Source organism: Orcinus orca, chromosome 1 (genome assembly GCF_937001465.1).
Source record: "Orcinus orca chromosome 1, mOrcOrc1.1, whole genome shotgun sequence".
In the NCBI taxonomy this organism is placed as follows: Eukaryota; Metazoa; Chordata; class Mammalia; order Artiodactyla; family Delphinidae; genus Orcinus; species Orcinus orca.
The window spans coordinates 156,566,166-156,587,359 of NC_064559.1; the positions used below are offsets into that span (position 1 = coordinate 156,566,166).

General features: G+C 43.1%; 1 protein-coding gene across 2 annotated transcripts; it reads right to left on the minus strand.

The window, feature by feature from the left end:
• Positions 1 to 1,569: 1,569 nt before the first annotated feature.
• LEPROT (leptin receptor overlapping transcript) lies at positions 1,570 to 16,420 on the minus strand. Of its 2 annotated transcripts, none has more exons than XM_004281626.4 (4): positions 16,277 to 16,420; positions 11,263 to 11,338; positions 10,029 to 10,215; positions 1,570 to 6,657 (listed from the first exon to the last, which is right to left on the minus strand). In XM_004281626.4, the coding sequence occupies exons 1-4, from the start codon at positions 16,290 to 16,292 to the stop codon at positions 6,541 to 6,543; spliced, it is 396 nt and encodes a 131-aa protein (XP_004281674.1). In that variant the 5' UTR covers positions 16,293 to 16,420; the 3' UTR covers positions 1,570 to 6,540. The 2 variants fall into 2 exon arrangements, with proteins under 2 accessions (XP_004281674.1, XP_049554397.1); XM_049698440.1 differs by having other exon boundaries at positions 16,187 to 16,307.
• Between the last annotated feature and the right edge of the window lie 4,774 nt (positions 16,421 to 21,194).

Consider the following 21,194-nt stretch of genomic DNA (forward strand, 5'->3'; position numbering starts at 1 on the left):
GGAAGCATAAGCAAGTCAGTGAGTGTAGATACAGAGTAGGAAAGGTTTTTGTTGAATAAATGAAAAGTTGACTCTTTGATGTATGTTTTACATATATGTGTGTTATAATCTTCTATTAACTAAACTTCAACTTAGGTTTGTGGGAAGGGTATTAATCCTGTAGCGACTTATGCCACTAATTAGCGCTCATAAATATGTTTTATGTGACACCTCACATTCATCCCTCAAAGATGGGTCCAAAAAGTCCCATCTTCAAACAGCCTGTGTATCTGCCCCACAACCTTCAACTTCCCCTTATTGACAAGCTGCAGAAAAAGAGGAGATAAATGTTGATGCCAGTGTTTGGTGGGGACCCTCTGTTTCAGAGCCTTTAGGCGCTCTCAGAGTGACAGGAAACCTCCATGACATGAGAGACATGCGCAGGCAAAGTGGGTAGATTACAGAGGTGCTCCATAGCACACTGTGGGGACGTGGGCTATAGAGCATCAGCTTAGGTACCACTGTAAGACCCCATGGCAAATACTAAGTGTGGTACCTTGAGTAAATCAATCATCCAATTAAAACCTACATTTAAATTTCATTTGACTCAATTCCATCAGCAGCAAGAGCATCGCCAAGGAACCGCAAATGGTGAGGCTGCAGGAGTGATGGTTAGAAGCGCTGGAGAATTCTGGATTTGTCAGAGGAACAAGCATACAGTTTTGGGAGGCAGGGCTGTAAGAATCATGAAACTTTACAGAATATGGTGATAAGATTTGTTTCTCAACTGCACAGGACATGAAGGCAGAAGCATGGATATGCATTTATGCTTTAAATTATTAAATGAAATAATTATCTAGCTAAGATTGAATTGATGGTTTTATTGTTTAATTATTCTGAAGACAAAAAAATGAATGAGCAACTTTTGATTTAATAATATTTAATAATTTGGAAGTGTGAGAAACAGCTATAAATATCCAATTTCAGGACTTCCCTGGTGGTCCAGTGGATAAGACTCCACGCTCCCAAGGCAGGGGGGCTCAGGTTCAATCCCAGCTCGGGGAAATAGATCCCACATGCATGCCGCAACTAAGAAGACCACATGCCACAACTAAAAAGATCCTGTGTGTCTCAACTAAGGCCCGGCGCAGCCAAAATAAAATAAATAAATATTTTAAAAAATTATCCAGTTTTGATAAAGAGATAAGTCAACAGTGAAGAGCTACTATGTGCCATGTCTTCAGTTGTGTTCTTTGCCAAGTGAGTAATCTCAAGATTAAGACCACTTTGCCTATATGCCCAGTATTGAAGATGAATCCTTGTTTCAAAATGGTCTATTAATTTTGCACTATGCCTGGTGACTACACGGGAATGATCTGAAATTCATTTTCTACAAAGTTAAACTTTTAAAAAATGTGGGGAAAGGCTGGACATTTTAATTCTTTGCACCTTTATTTCTTTTTTTAAAAACAGACATTTGTTTCCTACTTCAGCAAAAACAAAGGAGGATGAAACTTGACTGATAACCTAAATGGAAATTTTTAAGAGGCATTGTAGGAAGAAAAGAAGAAAATAACTTGCCAGGTATGATTACTGGATAACAGATAATACCTTTTTATTTACATTTAGCTGACCAAAAAGATAGGCAAGTATTTTTTAAAAAAAATCTCAAGACAGAAGATGCTATGTTTAAATAACAGGTACATGATTTCTCCAGACACATCCATTCTCAGCCCCAGACAAGGTCTCTCGATGCATCCAGCATGCTTTTTCTAAATGAAAATTCTTATATACAAGCCCTTGGACCAGAGAAGCTTCCTTGGGAACTATTTTTTCTTATGGGCATTTTACAGTGATGTTGGTATAACCAAATTTCTACTAAGAATTTAACTTTACGCTTAGTTGGGTAATACAATGAAATATCTAGCTCACTTTCTTTATAATCTAACTAACTGCCTCAATCCACCTGTGAAACATCAGATCTTCCCCAAATGCTCTGTGTATAAGGGGGACACGTTACTCCTTAAGCAGTACTTTACATGTGTGCATTCTTCACTGTAGTGTACAAAATGACTCTTCAGAATATGTACAGCACTTTTTAAAAGTGTTGACTTTTTCTCTCTTTTCCAAAACAGCAAATTCTTGATTAACCATGTCCCACACAACCACCTTCAACCCTGGGATGTTAGCAAAGCTGTAACTAGGGACTCGATTCCTCCCGGTTACACACATTCTTGGACTACTTCTATCAACCACAATAAATATGGGCTCAAAACTAGACAAATTCTCCAAGTTTAATTAAGATTATCTAAACAAAAACACCGGGGAAAGAAATCTGCTGGTCTCCTTTCCAAATATAATGCATCCTAAAGTAAAATATAAAAGTTTTAGTTTAATAATGTACATAAAAGTCTTTGTTCAAGTATAAATGACAAGCTTGATTTTAAAGGAAATCACCCTCTGGTGGCCTAGCTGGAGGAAGGAAAAAAAAAAGAAAGAAAGAAAATCATCCCCATCATATGTACATAATTGCATTCTAAAGCAATCTTGGGGACCTTGCACAGTGTTTGGGGTCACATGTCACTGCTCTACTCCAGGAACATGGCCACATGAAAGCAGATTGTAACTCATGAGTTATTATACACTGAGATTTTTGCATATAAGGTACTTCATGAGGCAGAATGGCAAAAAGGACATTTAAATGCAGAACTTATATTCATCTACAGGAATAATATTTCCCAGTTGTGAACTAATTACTATACTTGGAAAATGCTAGCATCCTCATAAATATTTTGGTTAAATTATGGTGCAAAACCTGAATTTTGCAAACTTCAAAAAGGCACATTTTTGTGACATCTCCTAAGCATTTCTCTGAGAGCCTAAGGAATGCTATTAACTTCATGAAACATTTCACTCCCTAGAAGAGTCTTCACCAAGAAGATACCTCAGAGGTACAGACTTCCTGAGGACTGTAAGAAAAATCTGTGGGTTCATAAGTGGAGGAAAAAAACAACTATGAAATGTAGAACCAGCTGAGAACTCACCGTGAGGAACGGATGAAGTGTGATAGGCTTGCTCCTGGCCGAAAATATTACTGTCCTTCTATAAACTGCTGGAATGCTTTTTTCACTTTACTGTGGAACATTGCCATTTCTGCAAATGGGTTCCAAGGCATGCCCTTGTAAAAATGCAGCTGCAGGGCTTCCCTGGTGGCTCAGTGGTTGAGAGTCCGCCTGCCGATGCAGGCGACGCGGGTTTGTGCCCCGGTCCGGGAAGATCCCACATGCCGCGGAGTGGCTGGGCCCGTGAGCCATGGCCGCTGAGCCTGCGCGTCCGGAGCCTGTGCTCCGCAACGGGAGAGGTCACAACAGTGAGAGGCCCGCACACCGTTAAAAAAAAAAAAATGCAGCTGCAGCCCTGCGTGGTAACTGCACGAGGCAGGTATGGATGTGTTCCAGATGTGGGGAAGATGATCACAGTCATTCTTTCTGGGAAAGAGTATGAACCAACTGCTTTCTCTTTAAACATCACAAGATATCAGCTCTACTAAGAAAACTGATTGGTAGCAGTAGAAAGGCGGGTGATTTGGGAATATGAAGAACCCCGGGAGGTGGGGCAGACTAAAAGGAAGCCTCTGAGTCAGGAGAGGAGGCCAGCAAACATCACAGGTTTAATGGACCCCAAGGGCATTAGGGGATAGAGAGGGCTGCAAAAATTGAAGCAAGAAAGACCTTGTTCTTAGGAAAGGAGGTGGAAATATACATTTTCCTTCGTTCAGACTGTTGACACTACCCTGTTGCCACGATCCAAAACTCAGGCAAGTTCCTTGAGTATTAAAGGACAGCTATGTTAGGGTTTAGCCTTCCTCAGAAGGCTTGGCCTCGTAACCCATGGTAGCATGATATTGTTTCTGTGGGAAAAGTGTTTCAAAGTATAAGCCAGTTGTTTGGAACATGATAGAGAATCTCTTCATAAGATTACTCACTTCTGGGCAATTCTTTATGTGCATTCTCAGTTTTAGAATGTAATCAATGTGCTTTGAATCTCCAAAATATATTCCATGGTGTAGAGAAAACAAATGAACCTTTTATAAGGAATTAAAAAATGCCCAACATTGGGCTTCCCTAGTGGCGCAGTGGTTGAGAGTCCGCCTGCCGATGCACGGGACGCGGGTTCGTGCGCTGGTCCGGGAAGATCCCACACCCGCGGAGCGGCTGGGCCCGTGAGCCATGGCCGCTGAGCCTGTGCGTCCGGAGCCTGTGCTCCGCAACGGGAGAGGCCACAACAGAGAGAGGCCCGCGTACCACACACACAAAAAAAGCCCAACATTTGTGAAACTTTTGTACCGTACATTCATATACAGCAATACTCCCTACTGCCATTTATTACTTAAATGATACTAAGTGCTGCAGAATAAATGTCTCTGTTTCATACATATGGCAAATCCAATAATCTATCATTTCGATAAACCATTCCATTAGTAGGGAATAACTACAAATATTCTATATGCAAGTGCTTTATAGCATTCTGGAAATACAATCAAGAGGCAATGCTTTAGGGCTACACATTAAGGCTACCTTGGTTATTTAAAATGTGTATAAAAAAAAATGTGTATAAGCAACAAGGGCACTTTTGCAAAAGATAGTATAAATTAAACAGTATCTACATCTTAGGAAAAGAGAAGCTATTACAAGCCAACTACACATCGAAAATGGTATCTTACAACTTCCTGCTATTATTCTAATGCAGGACAGATTATTGCTCACAACTGCACATTTCAGAACACAAAGAAATTTTCATATTTTTGTTACCTTTTAAGCAAGGTGACATCAGAATAAAAACTTTTAAAATTAAGCTTTTCTTTTCTGTTAAAAGTAAAATTTATTACAATACAGTAAGTGTAAGTGTTATTAAAAATGCTGGTTAAAATTATAAAGTGTCTATATAATTTTTCTAATATAAATGTTGGAAATAACTTTAACAGTTCTATACGTACATAGTACACTGAAAACATAAAATCATGCATAAGGCTGAAATATCACTTTGCATATTATCCTTTTAGGTATCACTCTTGTCTTCTGCTCCCAGGATCATTCCAGAATATGAAGGGGTTACAAACTTCAAGCTTTCAGTGTTTTGAATGTATGTCTGTTACCACACATTAACAATGCTTTAAAATCACTGCTTACATTCTAATCACGTGGTCCTAGTTCCCATATTTCCCTTTCTCGATAGGCCTTGGACAAAAAGTTGAGCTAGAAAACCTGTGATTACAGGACTCAGCATGACATGAATTCTCAATGATTCATTTAAAAGTGGCATAAAGTGTTTTTTATATATATATATATATATATATATACACATATATACATATATATATATATATTTTAAAAGTCCTACAGGACATGAAAGACAAGTACATCACATGTAAATAAAATTAAGCAGCTCACCCTCTGCTTGCTTACTTGGCTCCATGTCTCTATAGAAAGGAGAAGCCGAGCCATGAAGAAGATAGGGCAAATCAGAACTGCTGGGAGTGCGTGTGTTTGGCGGGGCTGATGAAGGTGGGTGGGCAGCAGCACAGGGAAGGAACTGGGGAGAAATGTCAGATTATGAAGGGAAATGAAACAGCGTTACTTATCCATTCTTCCCCATCTTGCTAAAGCAGGGGCCGGTTCCAGCCCAGCCTCCCTCCCCTGCCTCCCAGTGAGGGATCTGTCCCCCCAGCACTGTGAAGGCAGCCACTGCCTTTCAGACAATGTGAAGCCATAGCTGTTGCCTACTGAGAACACTTCACAAATGTGAGGAACAGCCTATAAAGTATAGGTTTGGACATTTCATGAATTCCAAGGACAGGCTGAAGGAGGCCTCAACACGAGGGGCAGGGGAAACAGTTTTTACAAGCAGCTAACGCCCAGAGAGGCTAAGGGGTTCAGTCAAGGGGAAGGCAATGCTTCTTCCTTCATGACAGCGCTTCTCAGACTTTAACGTGCCTGCGATTCACTTGGGGTCTCATCAGAATGTATCAGGTTGAGGATGGGGCCCCAGACGCTGCATTTGTAATAAGCTCCTATGGACCACGCTTCGAGATGCTGATGCTCTTGGTCTATGGACCACACTTGGAGAAGCAAGAGTCTGCAACATAAAGAGGGAGCCGCCTCTGTCTCTCTGGGCCATAGGTATATCTTGGAAGTCCTGGGCAGAGCTGAGACAGCCCCAGTGCTACGTGCCCACTCAAGCACATCCCCGGGCCAAAGGTGGAGATGCAGCACACTGAGTGAGCAACTGTCTACAAGACTGAGTTAACATATTTTCTGAGAGCACCATGACTCTATGAAAAGCTAAACAAATAACATAATTCAACTTGAGTAAATGGAGAGGTCTACTGGCTGGGAATAAAACTAACCTTTTCCCCATGTAGTCCTCCTTAAAGTGAACATGATTACAAAGGTATAAAGAAACAGTATATTAAATTTCATAGTAAAAGGCCACATGTGCACACATATACATACAGTATGAATTCTAAGAAATTAAATGCATTTAGTCAGAATAGAGCACGTGCTACCACTGCTCCCAGCTAAAATCATCTCCTCTTCCAAATACAAGGAAAAAACCTTGAATTGTAAGGAAAATCACTGCATTGCCTGCCAGCACCAGGCCACAGGCTCCCCACTTGATCTGAAACACAAAAAAAGAGGATTAAATCTTTACTTTCTTTATACTGTATTCTTTGCAAATCTGTTATTTCCTGCTTTAGAAACATCCAATGAAATATTACATAAAACTGGTAAAAGGCTTAATAATCTAATAGACAGGAGAGAGTGAACTGTTCAGTAATTAGTCTAATTACTTCGTGATGCTTATTAATTAAGTCTGGTATCATCCTTAACGTTTTCCCCATTAGACATAATTCTATACTTGTTTTCAGTAGACAATGACTGCCTTAAGTAAAATACATGAAGCAAGATTACAAAGGGTCCAATTACAAGATTGGGTACTCAAAGTTCTGTATGTATTGCCTTCTTTCATGAAAACAGGAATTGGAGAGTTACGGACTGATTTGTTTCTTTTCTAGGCAAGAAAAGGTTTTAAATAATACTCTGCATGCAAATAAAAAGAGCTTTCCAGCAGGGCAGATAGTTTTCCAGAGGCACAGTTGGGGATGAGAGTACCCTCTAGTGGGCATTTTTTTGTTTTAATTTAACAAATAGAAAACATCAATGAAAGTTTCCTCATAAAACGTGATGCAGTATTTGAAAGGTAAAAATAGAAATCTTTAGGGCAAAATTTAAGAAGTACTAGTCTAAGGCACAAGAAGAATAAGATAATGAAAATATGACATCTAAAACCTTCCATGCAGACTTCCCTGACGCCGCAGTGGTTAAGAATCTTGCCTGCCAACGCAGGGACGGGTTCGATCCCTGGTCCAGGAAGATACCACATGCCGCGGAGCAACTGAGCCTGTGCACCACAACTACTGAAGCCCATGCGCCGCAACTACTGAGCCCACGGGCTGCAACTACTGAAGCCCGCGCTCCTAGAGCCCGTGCTCTGCAACAAGAGAAGCCACTGCAATGAGAAGCCCATGCACTGCAATGAAGAGTGGCCCCTGCTGGCCGCAACTAGAGAAAAGCCTACGTGCAGCAACGAAGACCCAACACAGCCAAAAATAAATTTTAAAAAAACAAAAAACAAAAGACTTCCACGCTTCTGTTATCTAGACAGAGTTCAAACAGGCCTGGCATTCCAGACCCTTCCCAGTCAGGCTTCCCCAGCCTTTCTATCCTCAATCTCAACCACTCCCTTTTTGCTCCATCATATTGGACTGCTCTTTATTCCACATACTGCATTTTTGCACTTGGATGCCATTCCATACAATAGCCTTCCCTACTTTACACAAAACATTATTTATCCTTAGAGGCCACATCAAATGCCAGTTGTAATTTCTCTCTTCTCGGTGCTCCTATGGCATTCTGATCATGTTTTAATGACCACGCTTGGTATATTTATAGTACACTTGCCCATCAGGCAAGTTTCTGTGCTCTTTGAGAACAGAGACAGTATCTGGTTCTTATTCTTGGTGTCCTATAAATAGCATATGCTCCAAAGATGTTTACTGCATGAATAAATAACACTTGTGCAGATCTGATATTCAATGCCCCAAGTAAGAGTTTCATGAAGTTGAAACAGTATGTAATTGGGGGAAATAAAAGCAAATAGTATGAAAGACAGTGAATGTCAAAGAACTGAATAAATTATACCCATAATGTGTATTTCAGAGACAAAAAGAAAAATTTTATATTTGATATCGATGAAATAAAGTGCATATTTTACGTCAAGACAAGAAAAAATTAAACAAAATTTTTCTCTGCCTGTTTGGGCCTCCTCCCTCCCCTTCAGTGTGTACTGTGCATTTGCATTAACCAGACTTCCTTCGGAGATAATTTTCCTTTTTAATCTCATAAAGGGTCACAACTGCTTAGGAGATAACCTTCCTTCTTAATCCTGTAAGGGACCACGATTACCCATGACCCACTACTTACTTTATACATGCCAATCTGGATTGCATAAACTGTCAATAGTATGTCATTTGATATATAACCATTTGTCTCTAAAACTTATGTAACTGTGCTTTGATCTCTAACATGTGGAACAGTCGTCTCCTGGGTTATAATCCTCAGGTCGGCTCAAATAAAATTTTCCATTTCTTTTTTAGGTCGATGATTGATTAGTTTTTTTCTTCAACAATATGAAGATGTCATCTTATTCACTGTATCGTCTAGTAGCTGTACAGTTGTCCCTCAATATATGCCTATTGTGTTGAGGATTGTGTCTATGATGCCATTTGCAGGAGAAGAATTTGGTATGTTGTGATTTATAATAAGAATTTGGTCTTTGTCCCCATTTCTTGCACAGAGCTTCTAAAACCTTGGAATTTCCTAAGTGATGAGAGTGGTAAAGGTGACTTTTTTTATGTGAATGAGGTAACTTTGGAAAGCACCTAAGGATGGAAGCTGGTTGCAGGAGGAGACAACCATGTGACTAGACAGTTAGAACTTTCAGTCCCACCCCCAACCTCCAGGGACAGGGGGCTAGGGGGCTGGAGGTTGACTCAATCTCCAATAGCCAATGGTTTGATCCATCATGCCTGTGTAACGAAGTCTTCATAAAAACTCAAAAGGATAGGATTCGGAGAACTTCCAGGTTGATGATTTGCTGCTCTGGGGAAAGTGGTACCCTCAGAGAGGTCATGGGAGCTCCATGGTCTTTCCCCACACCTTGCCCTATGCATCTCTACCATCTGGCTGCTTCTCAGTTATATCCTTTTACAACAAACTGGGAATCCAGGGAGTAAATGGGTTCCCTGAGTTCTAACAAATTAATCGAACCCAAGGAGGGGGCCATGGGAATCCCTGATTTATAGCCAGTCAGTCAGAAGCACACGTAACAAGCTGGACCTGTGACTGGCGTCTGAAGAGGGAGGCAGTCTTGCGGGACTGAGCCCTGAACCAGTGGAATCTGCTGTTACTCTAGGTAGACAGAGTCAGAATTGAGCACAACTGTAGGACACCCAGCTGGTGTGTAAGACTTGCTCCTCAGTGGTGTGGGGAACAACCCCCCGAACCACACACACACACACACACACACACACACACACACACTCACACACTCACACACATTGGAATTAGGTGATCAGGACCCCTTTTGATGTTGACTTTGGAACTAGCAGAGTATTGCTATAGTAGTCTCTGGATGGCCCTACAATAAAAGGTAAGGATTTCAGAACAATTCTAGAAAATAGCTTACAGTAGAAAAAGCAAGAAATCACTTGGTCTGGCTAAAAGTTGTAAGAGAAACAAAGAAAGCATTCTGCAAACATGGGCAAGATACTGACAGGTGGCTCTAAAGTGGGGGAATAGAGAAACTAAAAATATGCCTGGCCTTGAGGCTTAAGTCAGAGCAGGGGAAATGAAATTTGTGGTTCCAGACGCAGGCCTGTGGAGTAAACTCAGCAATAACTGGGCAAAACAATAGACAACAAAACTTACCACGGCCACACGAGCAAGAATAACAGGAAATCCAAAGGCAGAAACAACAATTCCGGTAGTGAAAAAATAAGCCAGTTCCCGACAGGCACTACTTGTTGCATCGGAGTCATATGTTGCTCGTTTGGCAATGAAATAGGGGATGGGAGAGATGGCATGGAATATCAGGACAAACAAGGGCCAGTAAACACTGTTGGTTGCACCCAGAAGAAACCCAAAAGGAAAAGTTACAGTTACATCATAATTAAAGATATATTGCTGTTTCAAAGTTAATATTACTTTAAATGTCTAGGTCAACGATTACTTTCATTTGTCACTATTAATACATGAGATGATTTCTACCAGGAACAGTTAAGAAGTAGCGATCATTAAAAATTACTAGTCCATTAATCTGTAGATAACTTATATTGTGTTAAGAAACAACTACACAATGTAAAATCTAGAATCTTTATTGTTTTCTGTATTATTGAGCTGTCATTTCTTTAGGGACAGAATCTTAACTCAGTCATCTTTGCTTTCCCTGTAGAACATAGCACAGTGCCTTGCACATGCTAATTCAGTAGAGATCTTTTGAATGCACGCAGGTGGAAACTTTCGCTTGCTTGGAATAAGACCCAGATTCCTTGCCCTGGCCTACAAAGCCTCACATGATTTGGCCAATTTCTTCCATTCATTCTGTGTCATCTTCCCTTCATTCGCTCAATCTGTAGCCACACCAGCCTTTCTGTTCCTTAAACACTCCCTCTGCCTGAATGCCCTCCCCTGACTCATCAAGCCTGATAAGCTTATTTATCCACCAAGTCTCAGCTTAAAGACAACCTCTTCCATGCAGCCCTCCCTGACTCTCCCAGGGAAACTCAGATTTACCTTCTCAAAGCTCTCACTGTACTTTGTACACTCTCTACTAGAGCTGTCAGCTTACTGACTGGACTGTTTACCTCTCACTCATAACTAGAACTGTAAACTCCTTGAGGACAGGACTGTGTCTCTTCATTCTTGTGTCACCAGCTGGTCCAGAGGAGGTTTTCAATAAATGCTCATTAAATGAATACATCAATTTTAAACAGAGCTTTGGTCTGCACAAATACAAGTGACCCAGGAAGGGACTGGGTTCATAATTTGGACTTCATTAACTCATCGGTTAGAGCTTGGTGCTAAACTGACCAAACTCCCTAATACCCATACTAACAGTGACAAAGACACACAAAAAATAGTTCTTTTGGAAATGATAACTTACCCATAATCCTCTAAGGCACATCCCAGCATAAGAAAAGTCAGCCCAATAGCCCCACTGAAGGATAATGCCACAAGAGCTGTGAAAAATAAAACCGAGAGTTATAGGTCCCCGTGGTTGTCAGAGACTGGGGGCGGGGGGAGAGGAATGGGGAGGGACTCTTTTTGGGTTGATAAAATGTCCTGGAATTAGAAAGTAGTAATGGTTGCACAACCTCGTGAATATACTAAAACCCACAGAATTTTACACTTTAAAAAGGTTAATTTTATGTCACATGAATTATATCTCGATTTTAAATGTTTTAATAAAAAAAGAATGCAGTGATTTACTTATTTCATTGGTGTTACATTTGACTAGCAAATGACCACCTATGTGCATCATTTTTAAATCATCAGGTGGCGAAAGAGCTCAAGCCTTTCCAGTACTCAACCCCTATCTAACATATGAATTCCCTCTATATTTGTCCCAAGAGCCAGCCAGCCAGTCGATACAACTCCACTGAAGGGAAACTCACTACCACTGAGGAAGGTCATTTCATTCTGATAGTCTTTAAATGCTGAAAACCCTTTTTCCTTAAATTAAACCCCAAACTGCCTCCTAGCAATATATACCCTTTGATCATTGTGCCCTCCAAACCACAGTGCTTCAAGTATTTGAAGATTGGTGCTTCCCAATTAGTGTCCCCTGAATATTTATTCCCTGCATCTGTTACACTAATCTTTGAGGAGGCAGGAACATGCTTGTTTTGTCCACTGCTGAGTGGGAGACGGAATGTGAGTTGTTAAAAAATCTTGAGCTCTGAGTCACCAACATGGGTTCAAATCTTAACTCCATCACTGACTGGTTGTGTGACCTTGGGTAGAAGGTGAACGAACCTCTTTAAATCTGATTTTTCACCTGTAAAATGCGAATCATGGTGCCACCTTATTAGGGAGTTTATGGGAATCAAATGAGATAATCTATGTAAAGTGCTTGGATGTGCTTTGATAAAGGTAGCAATCAAAAGCACAGGACACTGAATTATCCAAATATTCCTCTGAAAAAACCCCATAATACTCAAAATTAGTCACTGACTAAACTAATTAACATTTTGATTGCTTCCTTTTACTTTAAAGGCAATTTGGGGAGACTTTTATAGGAAGATACCAAGGTGATTTTAAAACATCTGGGAGTATACAGATGGTAGGGGACAAGGAAGCACTGTCAGTTTTATGTATTTTTCCATTTAGCACATGTCACTTTTGGAAAAAAAAAAATGTACAAAAGTAACTTGTCCCGTATTGTTTCATTACAGATGAACTTTTCCTCATTGGCTTTGTCCCCTGCCTGTGCCTGGTCACCTGCACTACTCTGTCCTCCGGGAGACCATTCAAAGCTAGGAATCATAGATCTCTTCCTTCTGTTCTGGGACACCAGTCACTCAGAGGTCACAACTATATCGCCAGTGGATGCTCTTTACCCCCCTTTTTCTTTTTCAGGAATTGCATCCTCGGCCATCTCTTAAACTTGGAGCTAACCAGGAATAGAATTTCATCTCTCTTGTCACTTTACACTCTTGCTGGGACATTGCATTCAACCCAAAGCTCCCTGGTACCACAAGGACACAGCTACATCTGAGGCTGCAGCCCAGAGCAGGTTCTAAGAGCTTGGCCTGCACCTCCAACTCCAATCTGGACTTCTGTGGGTAGCTAACAAGGACCTCAACTTCAACATGTGTAAAACTGAAACAACCCCACCTTCTCCTCCCAAACACACACTTCTTCCCTTTGAAGGCTCTATCTTCAAAGACCGACACCAACCCTACACTCCGTTTTCTAGAAAATCAGTAAGTCAAGGTGACTCAGTCTCCCAGACCTCACTCAAACACACTGCTAAAGACTGAGTGATTGGGCTTCCCTGGTGCTGCAGTGGTTAAGAATCCACCCGCCAATGCAGGGGACATGAGTTCGAGCCCTGGGCCAGGAAGATCCCACATGCCACAGAACAACTAAGCCCGTTCACCACAACTACTTAGCCTGCACTCTAGAGCCCGCGAGCCACAGCTACTGAAGCCCGCGGGCCTAGAGCCGGTGCTCTGCAACAAGAGAAGCCACCGCAACGAGAAGCCCACGCACCGTAACAAAGAGTAGCCCCCGCTCACCGCAACTAGAGAAAGATCACACACAGCAACAAAGACCCAACTCAGCCAAAACTAAATAAATAAATAAAATTAAAAAAAAAAAGACTGAATGATTGTGTCCCTCCCCCCAAATTCATATATTAAATCCTAAAGTCCAATGAGATGGTGTTAGGAGGTGATAAGGTCATGAAGGTGGAGCCCTCGTGAATGGGATTAGTACCCTTATAAAAGGGGCTCCATAGAGCTTCCTTTCCCCCTCTGCCATGTGAGGACACAGCAAAAAGATGGCTGACTAGGAACCAGGAAGCAAGTCTTCACCAGACAACAAATCTGCTGGCACCCTGATTTTGGAGATTCCAGCCTCTAGAACTAAGAAATAAATGTTGTTTAAGCCACCCAGGTTATGGTATTTTTGTCCTAGCAGTCCTAAAGGACCAAGACAACCACCTCTTCTCTTGTGCCCCCAGCTACTGTCCCCGTGAAGACCCTTATCATCTCATGCCTGCCTTCATCTCATGACTCTGCCAATCCATCCTCCACACAGCAGACAATGATGTCTCAAACACATAAAGCTGGTGTCACCCCTTCACAGTTGCTTTCACAGCCTATGAGTTGTTCTAGCACTGGAGGCACACCTCTGCCATTGTTCTAGCACTGGAGGTGCACCTCTGCCGTGCGTCACATGTTCTCTCCCCTTGGAATAAACTCTGCCCTCACTCCATCCTTTGCCAGGTGAAGCCTTACTGATCTTTTTAGATTCAGGTCAAGAATTGCCTCTTTTGCGAAAGTGGTCCCCTTCCTCCCTGGAGCAGGGTTCAATAATCCCATCTGTATTAATTTCCTAGGGCTGCTATTAATAATGTACCACAAACTGGGTGGCTTAGAAGAACAGGAATTTATTCTCTCACAGTTCTAGGGGCTTGACACCTGCTCCCTCTGAAGGCTCTAAAGGAAGACTCCTTCCTTGCCTCTTCCTTGCCAACTCCTGCAATCTCTGGTCCTCCCTGGCTTGCAGTTGCATCGTTCCAATTTCTGCCTCTGTCTTCATATGGTATTCTTCCTATATGTCTCCATGTCCAAATTTCCCTTTTCTTATAAGGACACTAGTCCTTGGGTTAGAGTCCAACTAATCCAATATCATCCTAACTTGATTACATCTGCAAAGACCCTATTTCCAAATAAGGTCAAATTCACAGATACTGGGGAGTTAGAGCTTGAACATATTTATTTGGGGGACACATTCAACCTACAACGCCATCTTTGTGCTCCCATTGTATCTGAGCACACCTTAGACATTTAAACAGTAACAATTATTTCCAGCTCTGTCAAACAACAACTTCTCATTTATCTTTTCATTCCAAGCCTCAGGCATACAGTAGTCCCTCTTTAAAAGTTGAATAATCTGCAAAAAGCTTCCTTTCCTTAGTCCTTTTCCATTTCATAGCCTATCTTCCTTGTTACTGTATCACAATTTCTAACACATTCACACATAAACATTATTATGTGATAGTTTCCGGGCATGACTAAACACAGTGTAGTGCTGATACTTGTCATCTGCTTTCTGCATTGGCTTCAAATGGATATATTTCACAATGGACACTATCCAAGTAAATCATGTTTACTAAATTAATGCCGAATATAAAAGTCAGCCAGAAATAATTTTAAAATGTGTCTGCTACTAACAGTTTCACACTCAGCTAAATTTCATAGTGAACACACACATGTGTACAAAGACACCCATACGCATGTTTACAGCACATGTTGATTAACTGGAGAGGGAAGATCTTTGCGTACAAATATCAAGGATAGGAACTCCCACGTGGAAAGAGTTATGCTACTCTATTCAAAAGATGAGAAATCTAAGGGTGTCCTACCAAACCAACAGGAAGCCTTCCAATAGCCTCTCCTAGAACTGCCATTCCCCATTCCTCTGAAGACAAATAGATGAGGGAACTGGTGTTCTTGGTACCCCTTTTTAAATCAACTGCCCCATGCAAAAACACGTACTGCACAAAGACCTACTGTATAGCACAGGGAACTATATTTAATATTTTGTAATAACCTATAAGGGAAGAGAATCTGAAGAATACATAATATACATATATATACATATACATTTATATATATATATATATATGAATAGCTGTGCTGTAGACCTGAAACTAACACGATATTGTAAATCAACTACACCCGAATTTTTAAAAAAGTCCTGCACAAACACTACCTTCTTGTCTGTCCATAAATGAATAAAGGCTGATGAAAGCAGCGATAAAATTCCACCTAATCTACTCTCCACAATTAAGACAAATACAGCATTTCAGGGCGCTTTCCGCTGACACCCGCCTGCAGCCAACTCTGCCTAGTTGCAAAAATCATCGGGAACAACAGATTTAAGTGCCCCAATGCCGAGACAATGGTTCCTCTGAAAGAATCGGGAAACTCGGCGAAGCGGCAGGAAAAGGGAGGAGAGGCATTAGGGTGGACATGTCAGGAAGTGAAAGCCCAGTTTAAAACTCGGCAGAGGAGGGGGTGGGGGGACGCTCCCAGGAACTGGGAAGGAACCAGGGAGGTGATGCCCCCGGGGCTAGCCGGGGTCTCCCAGGGAGGGACTGCTCCCGGCGAGGGCTCCGCCTGCAGCGACCCGGACACTCCGGGCGAAACGTGAAGGCCAGTATCCTTGCAGAAAAAGGGTTGAGGTTCCCCAAAACACGTCTCCACCCGTACCCCAAGGGGCAAAGGAAGCAGGCGAGCTGCTTCCCACCGGGAAAGGAGGGACGGGTGGCAGGTCTGAGGGAGGCCGTTCCCCACCCACGCGCTGAAGGCGCAGCTCCAGCCTCATCCCAGAGCCGAGGCGGCGATCCCACGGCAGGACCAGCGAGCCGGGGACCTCGGATGTACCTTTAACGCCCGCCATGTCTCCCGAGCTGGGGCCGCGGCTGCTTCCGGCTTCTTGCCACGGCCCCTGCCCCCGCCCAGGCCCGGTCCATGGCCGTACCTAGGGTGCCGAGCCCGCCCCGCCACGCAGAGCTCCGCCCCTGCCGAGCCAGATCTCCCCCGTCCCCGCCGCTCAGAACCCCTCCCCTGCCAGTTCCTATAGATCGTCCCCACGGCTCAGCCACCCAGAGCCCCGCCCCTGCTGGTCTCCACCCCCGCCACTCTGAACCCGCCCCTGCCGGTCTCGATCGACTGTCCCCCAGGCCCAGCCACTCAGAGCCCCGCCCCTGAGGGTCCCGATCTCCGCCTCCCACCCCCCTGCCCAGCCACCCAGAGCCCCGCCCCTGCCGGTCCGAGCCCGCCCCCGCCACTCAGAGCCCCACCCCGCCCCGCAGAACCCCGCCCCTACCCCGATCGCGCTGATAGGCTTGCCACGCAAATCCTCTTTCTCTCCGTAGCCGCGACTTTGCTCCACTAGCTCTCCTGCTAGGTCCTGAGCATATGCATAATCCCGGAACTGGCCCCACGCTCCTCTCTTCCATCTGTGGCTGGGACCCTGGCTGCGCCGAACCGCTAGGTACGCGGGCCCAGACGCTCCCCCACAGCCCACCAGGACGCGTCCAGCACGGCGCGGAAGGAATCTCTGCGTGAGGGTGGAGAAGATGGAGAGAGGACTCGGAAAGTTACAGTCGGTAGAGGAGGAAGGAATACCCTCTTACTCTGGCATTACATTCTCCAACCCTAGCGTGCGTTTGTGTGCCTGTCTGCGTTTACGTAACTGAGGCTATGGCGGAGGTAGGGATGGGGACACCAGAGAAGAGGCCCCAAAGATCCTGTTTGTCTGGCCTTGCCTTGCTTAATACCAACTTGAGCACTTTTCGAGCACTAGCGTTTTCTTCGTTACACCCTGGTGTATCTATAGAGACAAAAACCAATAAGCTGTTTTGAGTCTGAGGCTTTCATGAACCTTTAAATAAATAGCTATTATTTTTATCCTTGGGGCCTCAAGGTCTGTAGGTAACCAAGGCCAATTTAGACTTCAAAGGGCCATTTCGTATTTTTCTTACAGGAACAGAGAGTTCTCTTGCTGGATACAATCTGCAAGAGACGTTAAATACTATCTGGTCCAAGCGCTTCATTTTACCTTTACGGAAAGAGGCTCAGAAGGGACAGGACTTGCCTGCTTCACACAGCTCTTTGGAGAAGGTTGGATTATGGGCCACTTATCTCTTATTCTAGCTGAGAAGCCCTCCACCTTATGGTGCTGCGCCTCTTCTATTGCTTTTTCTTAATTTTCAACAGGACTGAAAGATAAAGGGGTTCGTGGGAATCCAGGTTCCCCTGACTGTGTAAGTACAAATTCTCACCACCAGCACCTTTCAGGATCCCTGCTCGGTTCCCTTCCCTTTTTCAAAACTGTACACTGAGCATATTATTGTCTCAACACAACGTTTAATTACTTGTGAGTTTACTTTTCTAGCTCCTCCCATTTCTCCTCATAGATGGAAAGTACACTTATTAAAAACTGTGTTGCTCTGAGGGTTGCCAGAGGAGAGGGGCGTGTGAAGTGGGGAAAACAGGTGAAGGGGATTAAGAGGTACAAATTTCAGGTTAGAAGATAAGTCATGGGGATGTAGTATACAGCATAGGGAATATAGTCAATAACACTGTACTTTGTATAGTGACAGATGGTAGCTAGACTTATGGTGATCATTACTATGTTGTACACCTGAAATTAATACAATATTGTAAGTCAATCATACTTCAATTTTAAAAATTAAAAACAAAACTATATCACACACCCATGTATGTACCACCAAGACTTAGAAATACAATATTATATATACAGTTGAAGACTCCTGTCATCCCCTCTCAATTCTATTCCACTCCTATCCTCTAAAGAGGTAACTATTCTTAATTTATTTATAATTCCCATACATACTTCTATCCTTTTATAATATAAATGTATAAAAAAATTGTCTTGCACATGATTACATTTTGTATAGATGGCATCATACATGCTTCTATAATTTGTTTTTTCCCTCAACACTGTTTTTGAGATATATTGATAGTGATACAGAAAACTCTAGTTAATTCATTTCAAGTGCTGTGTAACATTCCATTAAATGACTATACCAGAAAACAAACAAACAAAACTGTGTTGCTAATCCCTGGCTCACTGCAGAGCTTGCAGATCCAGAATTACACTGCATTCTTTACTTTGTAGCCGGCAATCTATTCAGGGTCATTGAGAACTTCTCTTTCCCTATGTTGAGTTAAAGCACTCAGGGGAAAGTGCCTACCACCCAAACCCTGGAAGCCTGGGTTTTTGCTCCCGTACTGAAGTACAAAACTGCACTCATGAGAAAGACTCTCCTTAATTGATGATTTTCCATGGGGTCAAATCTCCCATTTCCCCTTCCATTCCCAATCACCCAGCAGGTGTCTAGAAAGCCATATGTAAGGGTTTGCCGAAGCCTTCCATGTCAGCCTGAGGTCAGTCCCGTGGAAGGGAAATGATTTTGGAGAAAAGTGACATTACTTCAGAGGCACAGCTTGGTTTGAGTACTGCCTTGGGCTTAGTAGTTAGAAACTGGAAGATAGTGAGAAGCAAAAAGGTAAGGAGTTTGTCCCAGGGTAATGTCTGGAATCAGAAAAATGCAGAGACATTGTCTCCAACAACTTTTCTGCCCATACCAGCTGTCCTTTCCAGTTTACAAAGCACTTAAAAGAGAAAGCCATCTTGCCAGAGGCTTTAACCATCCTGAGAAAATCTACTTTCCTCTTGCCAAGTGTTCACTGACAAACTGTTCTTCTACTTACCCATTCTACGTTTCCTCAACAATAAAAGAGGGGCCTTTATTGAGGGGGATTGGTTCAAGATGGCGGAGTAGAAGGATGTGCGCTCTCTCCCTCTTGTGAGAGCACCAGAATCACAACTAACTGCTGAACAATTATTGACAGGAAGACACTGGAACTCACCAAAAAAGATACCCCACATCCAAATACAAAGAGAAGCCACAATGAGACGGTAGGAGTGGCACAACCACAATAAAATCAAGTCCCATGACCGCTGGGTGGGTGACCCACAAACTGGAGAACAATTATACCACACAAGTCCACCCACTGGAGTGAAGGTTCTGAGCCCCACGTCAGGTTTCTTAACCTGGGGGTCTGGCAACGGGAGGAGAAATTCCAAAAGAATCAGACTTTGAAGGCAGCGGGTTTTGATTGCAGGACTTCAACAGAACTGAGAGAAAAAGAGACTCCACTCTTGGAGGGCACACACAAAGTAGTGTGCGCATCAGGACTCAGGGAAGGAGCAGTGATCCCATAGGAGACTGAACCGGACCCACCTGCTAGTGTTGGAGGGTCTCCTGAAGAGGTGGGGGGCAGCTGCAGCTCACTGCGGGGACAAAGACACTGGCAGCAGAAGTTCTGGGACATACTCTTTGGTGTGAGCCCTCCCGGAGTCCGCCATAAACCCCATCAAAGAGCCGTAGTCTCCAGTGCTGGCTTGCTTCAAGCCAAACAAAGGGAGGGAACTCAGCCCCACCCATCAGCAGACAAGCAGATTAAAGTTTTACTGAGCTCTGCCCACCAGACCAACACCCAGCTCTACCCACCACCAGTCCTTCCCATCAGGAAGCTTGCACTAGCCTCTTATATAGCCTCAGAGGGCAGATAGCAGAAGCAACAACAACAATCCTGCAGCCTATGGAACAAAAACCACATTCACAGAAAGACAGACAAAATGAAAAGGTAGAGGACTATGTACCAGATGACGGAACAAGATAAAACCCCAGAAAAACAACTAAATGAAGTGGAGTTAGGCAACGTTCCAGGAAAAAGAATTCAGAATAACGATAGTGAAGATGATCCAGGATGTCGGAAGAAGAATGGAGGCAAAGATTGAGAAGACGCAAGAAATGTTTAACAACGACCTAGACGAATTAAAGAACAAACACGTAGAAGAATTAAAGAACAAACAGATGAACAATACAATAACTGAAATGAAAAATACACTAGAAGGAATCAATAGCAGAATAACTGAGGCAGAAGAACGGATAAGTGACCTGGAAGACAGAATGGTGGAAATCACTGCTGCAGAACAGAATAAAGAAAAGAAATGAAGACAGCCTAAAAGACCTCTGGGACAATATTAAATGCACCAACATTCACATTATAGTGGTCCCAAAAGGAGAAGAGAGAGAGAAAGGACCCAAGAAAATATTTGAAAAGATTATAGTCAAAAACTTCCCTAACATAGGAAAGGAAATAGCTACCCAAGTCCAGGAAGCGCAGAGAGTGCCAGGCAGGATAAACCCAAGTAGAAACACGCCAAGACACATAGTAATCAAACTGACAAAAATTAAAGACAAAGAAAAATTATTAAAAGCAACAAGGGAGGGCTTCCTTGGTGGCACAGTGGTTAAGATCTGCCTGCCAATGCAGGGGACATGGGTTTGATCCCTGGTACGGGAAGATCCCACATGCCGCGGAGCAACTAAGCCCGTGCACCACAACTACTGAGCCTGCGCTCTAGAGCCCGTGAGCCACAACTACTGAGCCCATGTGCCACAATACAGAAGCCCACGCATCCAGAGCCAGTGCTCTGCAACAAGAGAAGCCACCACAGTGAGAAACCCGCACACTGCAGCGAGGAGTGGCCCCCGCTCGCCGCAACTAGAGAAATCCCGCATGCGCAACAAAGACCCAATGCAGCCAAAAATAAATTAATTAATTAAAAAAAAAAGCAACAAGGGAAAAATGACAAATAATATAAAAGGGAACTCCCATAAGCTTAACAGCTGATTTCTCAGCAGTAAATCTACAAGCCAGAAGGGAGTGGCATGATATATTTAAAGTGATGAAAGGGAAG

What these genes read in the sequence shown, in the direction of transcription:
- LEPROT (XM_049698440.1), bottom strand. Translation starts at nt 16,292, where the DNA reads ATGGCGGGCGTTAAAGGTACATCCGAGGTCCCCGGCTCGCTGGTCCTG. An exon ending in TGTGCCTTAGAGGATTATGG is followed by an intron (nt 10,216 to 11,262) that starts GTAAGTTATCAT and finishes TGCAACCAACAG; the next exon opens with TGTTTACTGGCCCTTGTTTG. An exon ending in TTCTTGCTCGTGTGGCCGTG is followed by an intron (nt 6,658 to 10,028) that starts GTAAGTTTTGTT and finishes TTTGTGTTTCAG; the next exon opens with ATCAAGTGGGGAGCCTGTGG.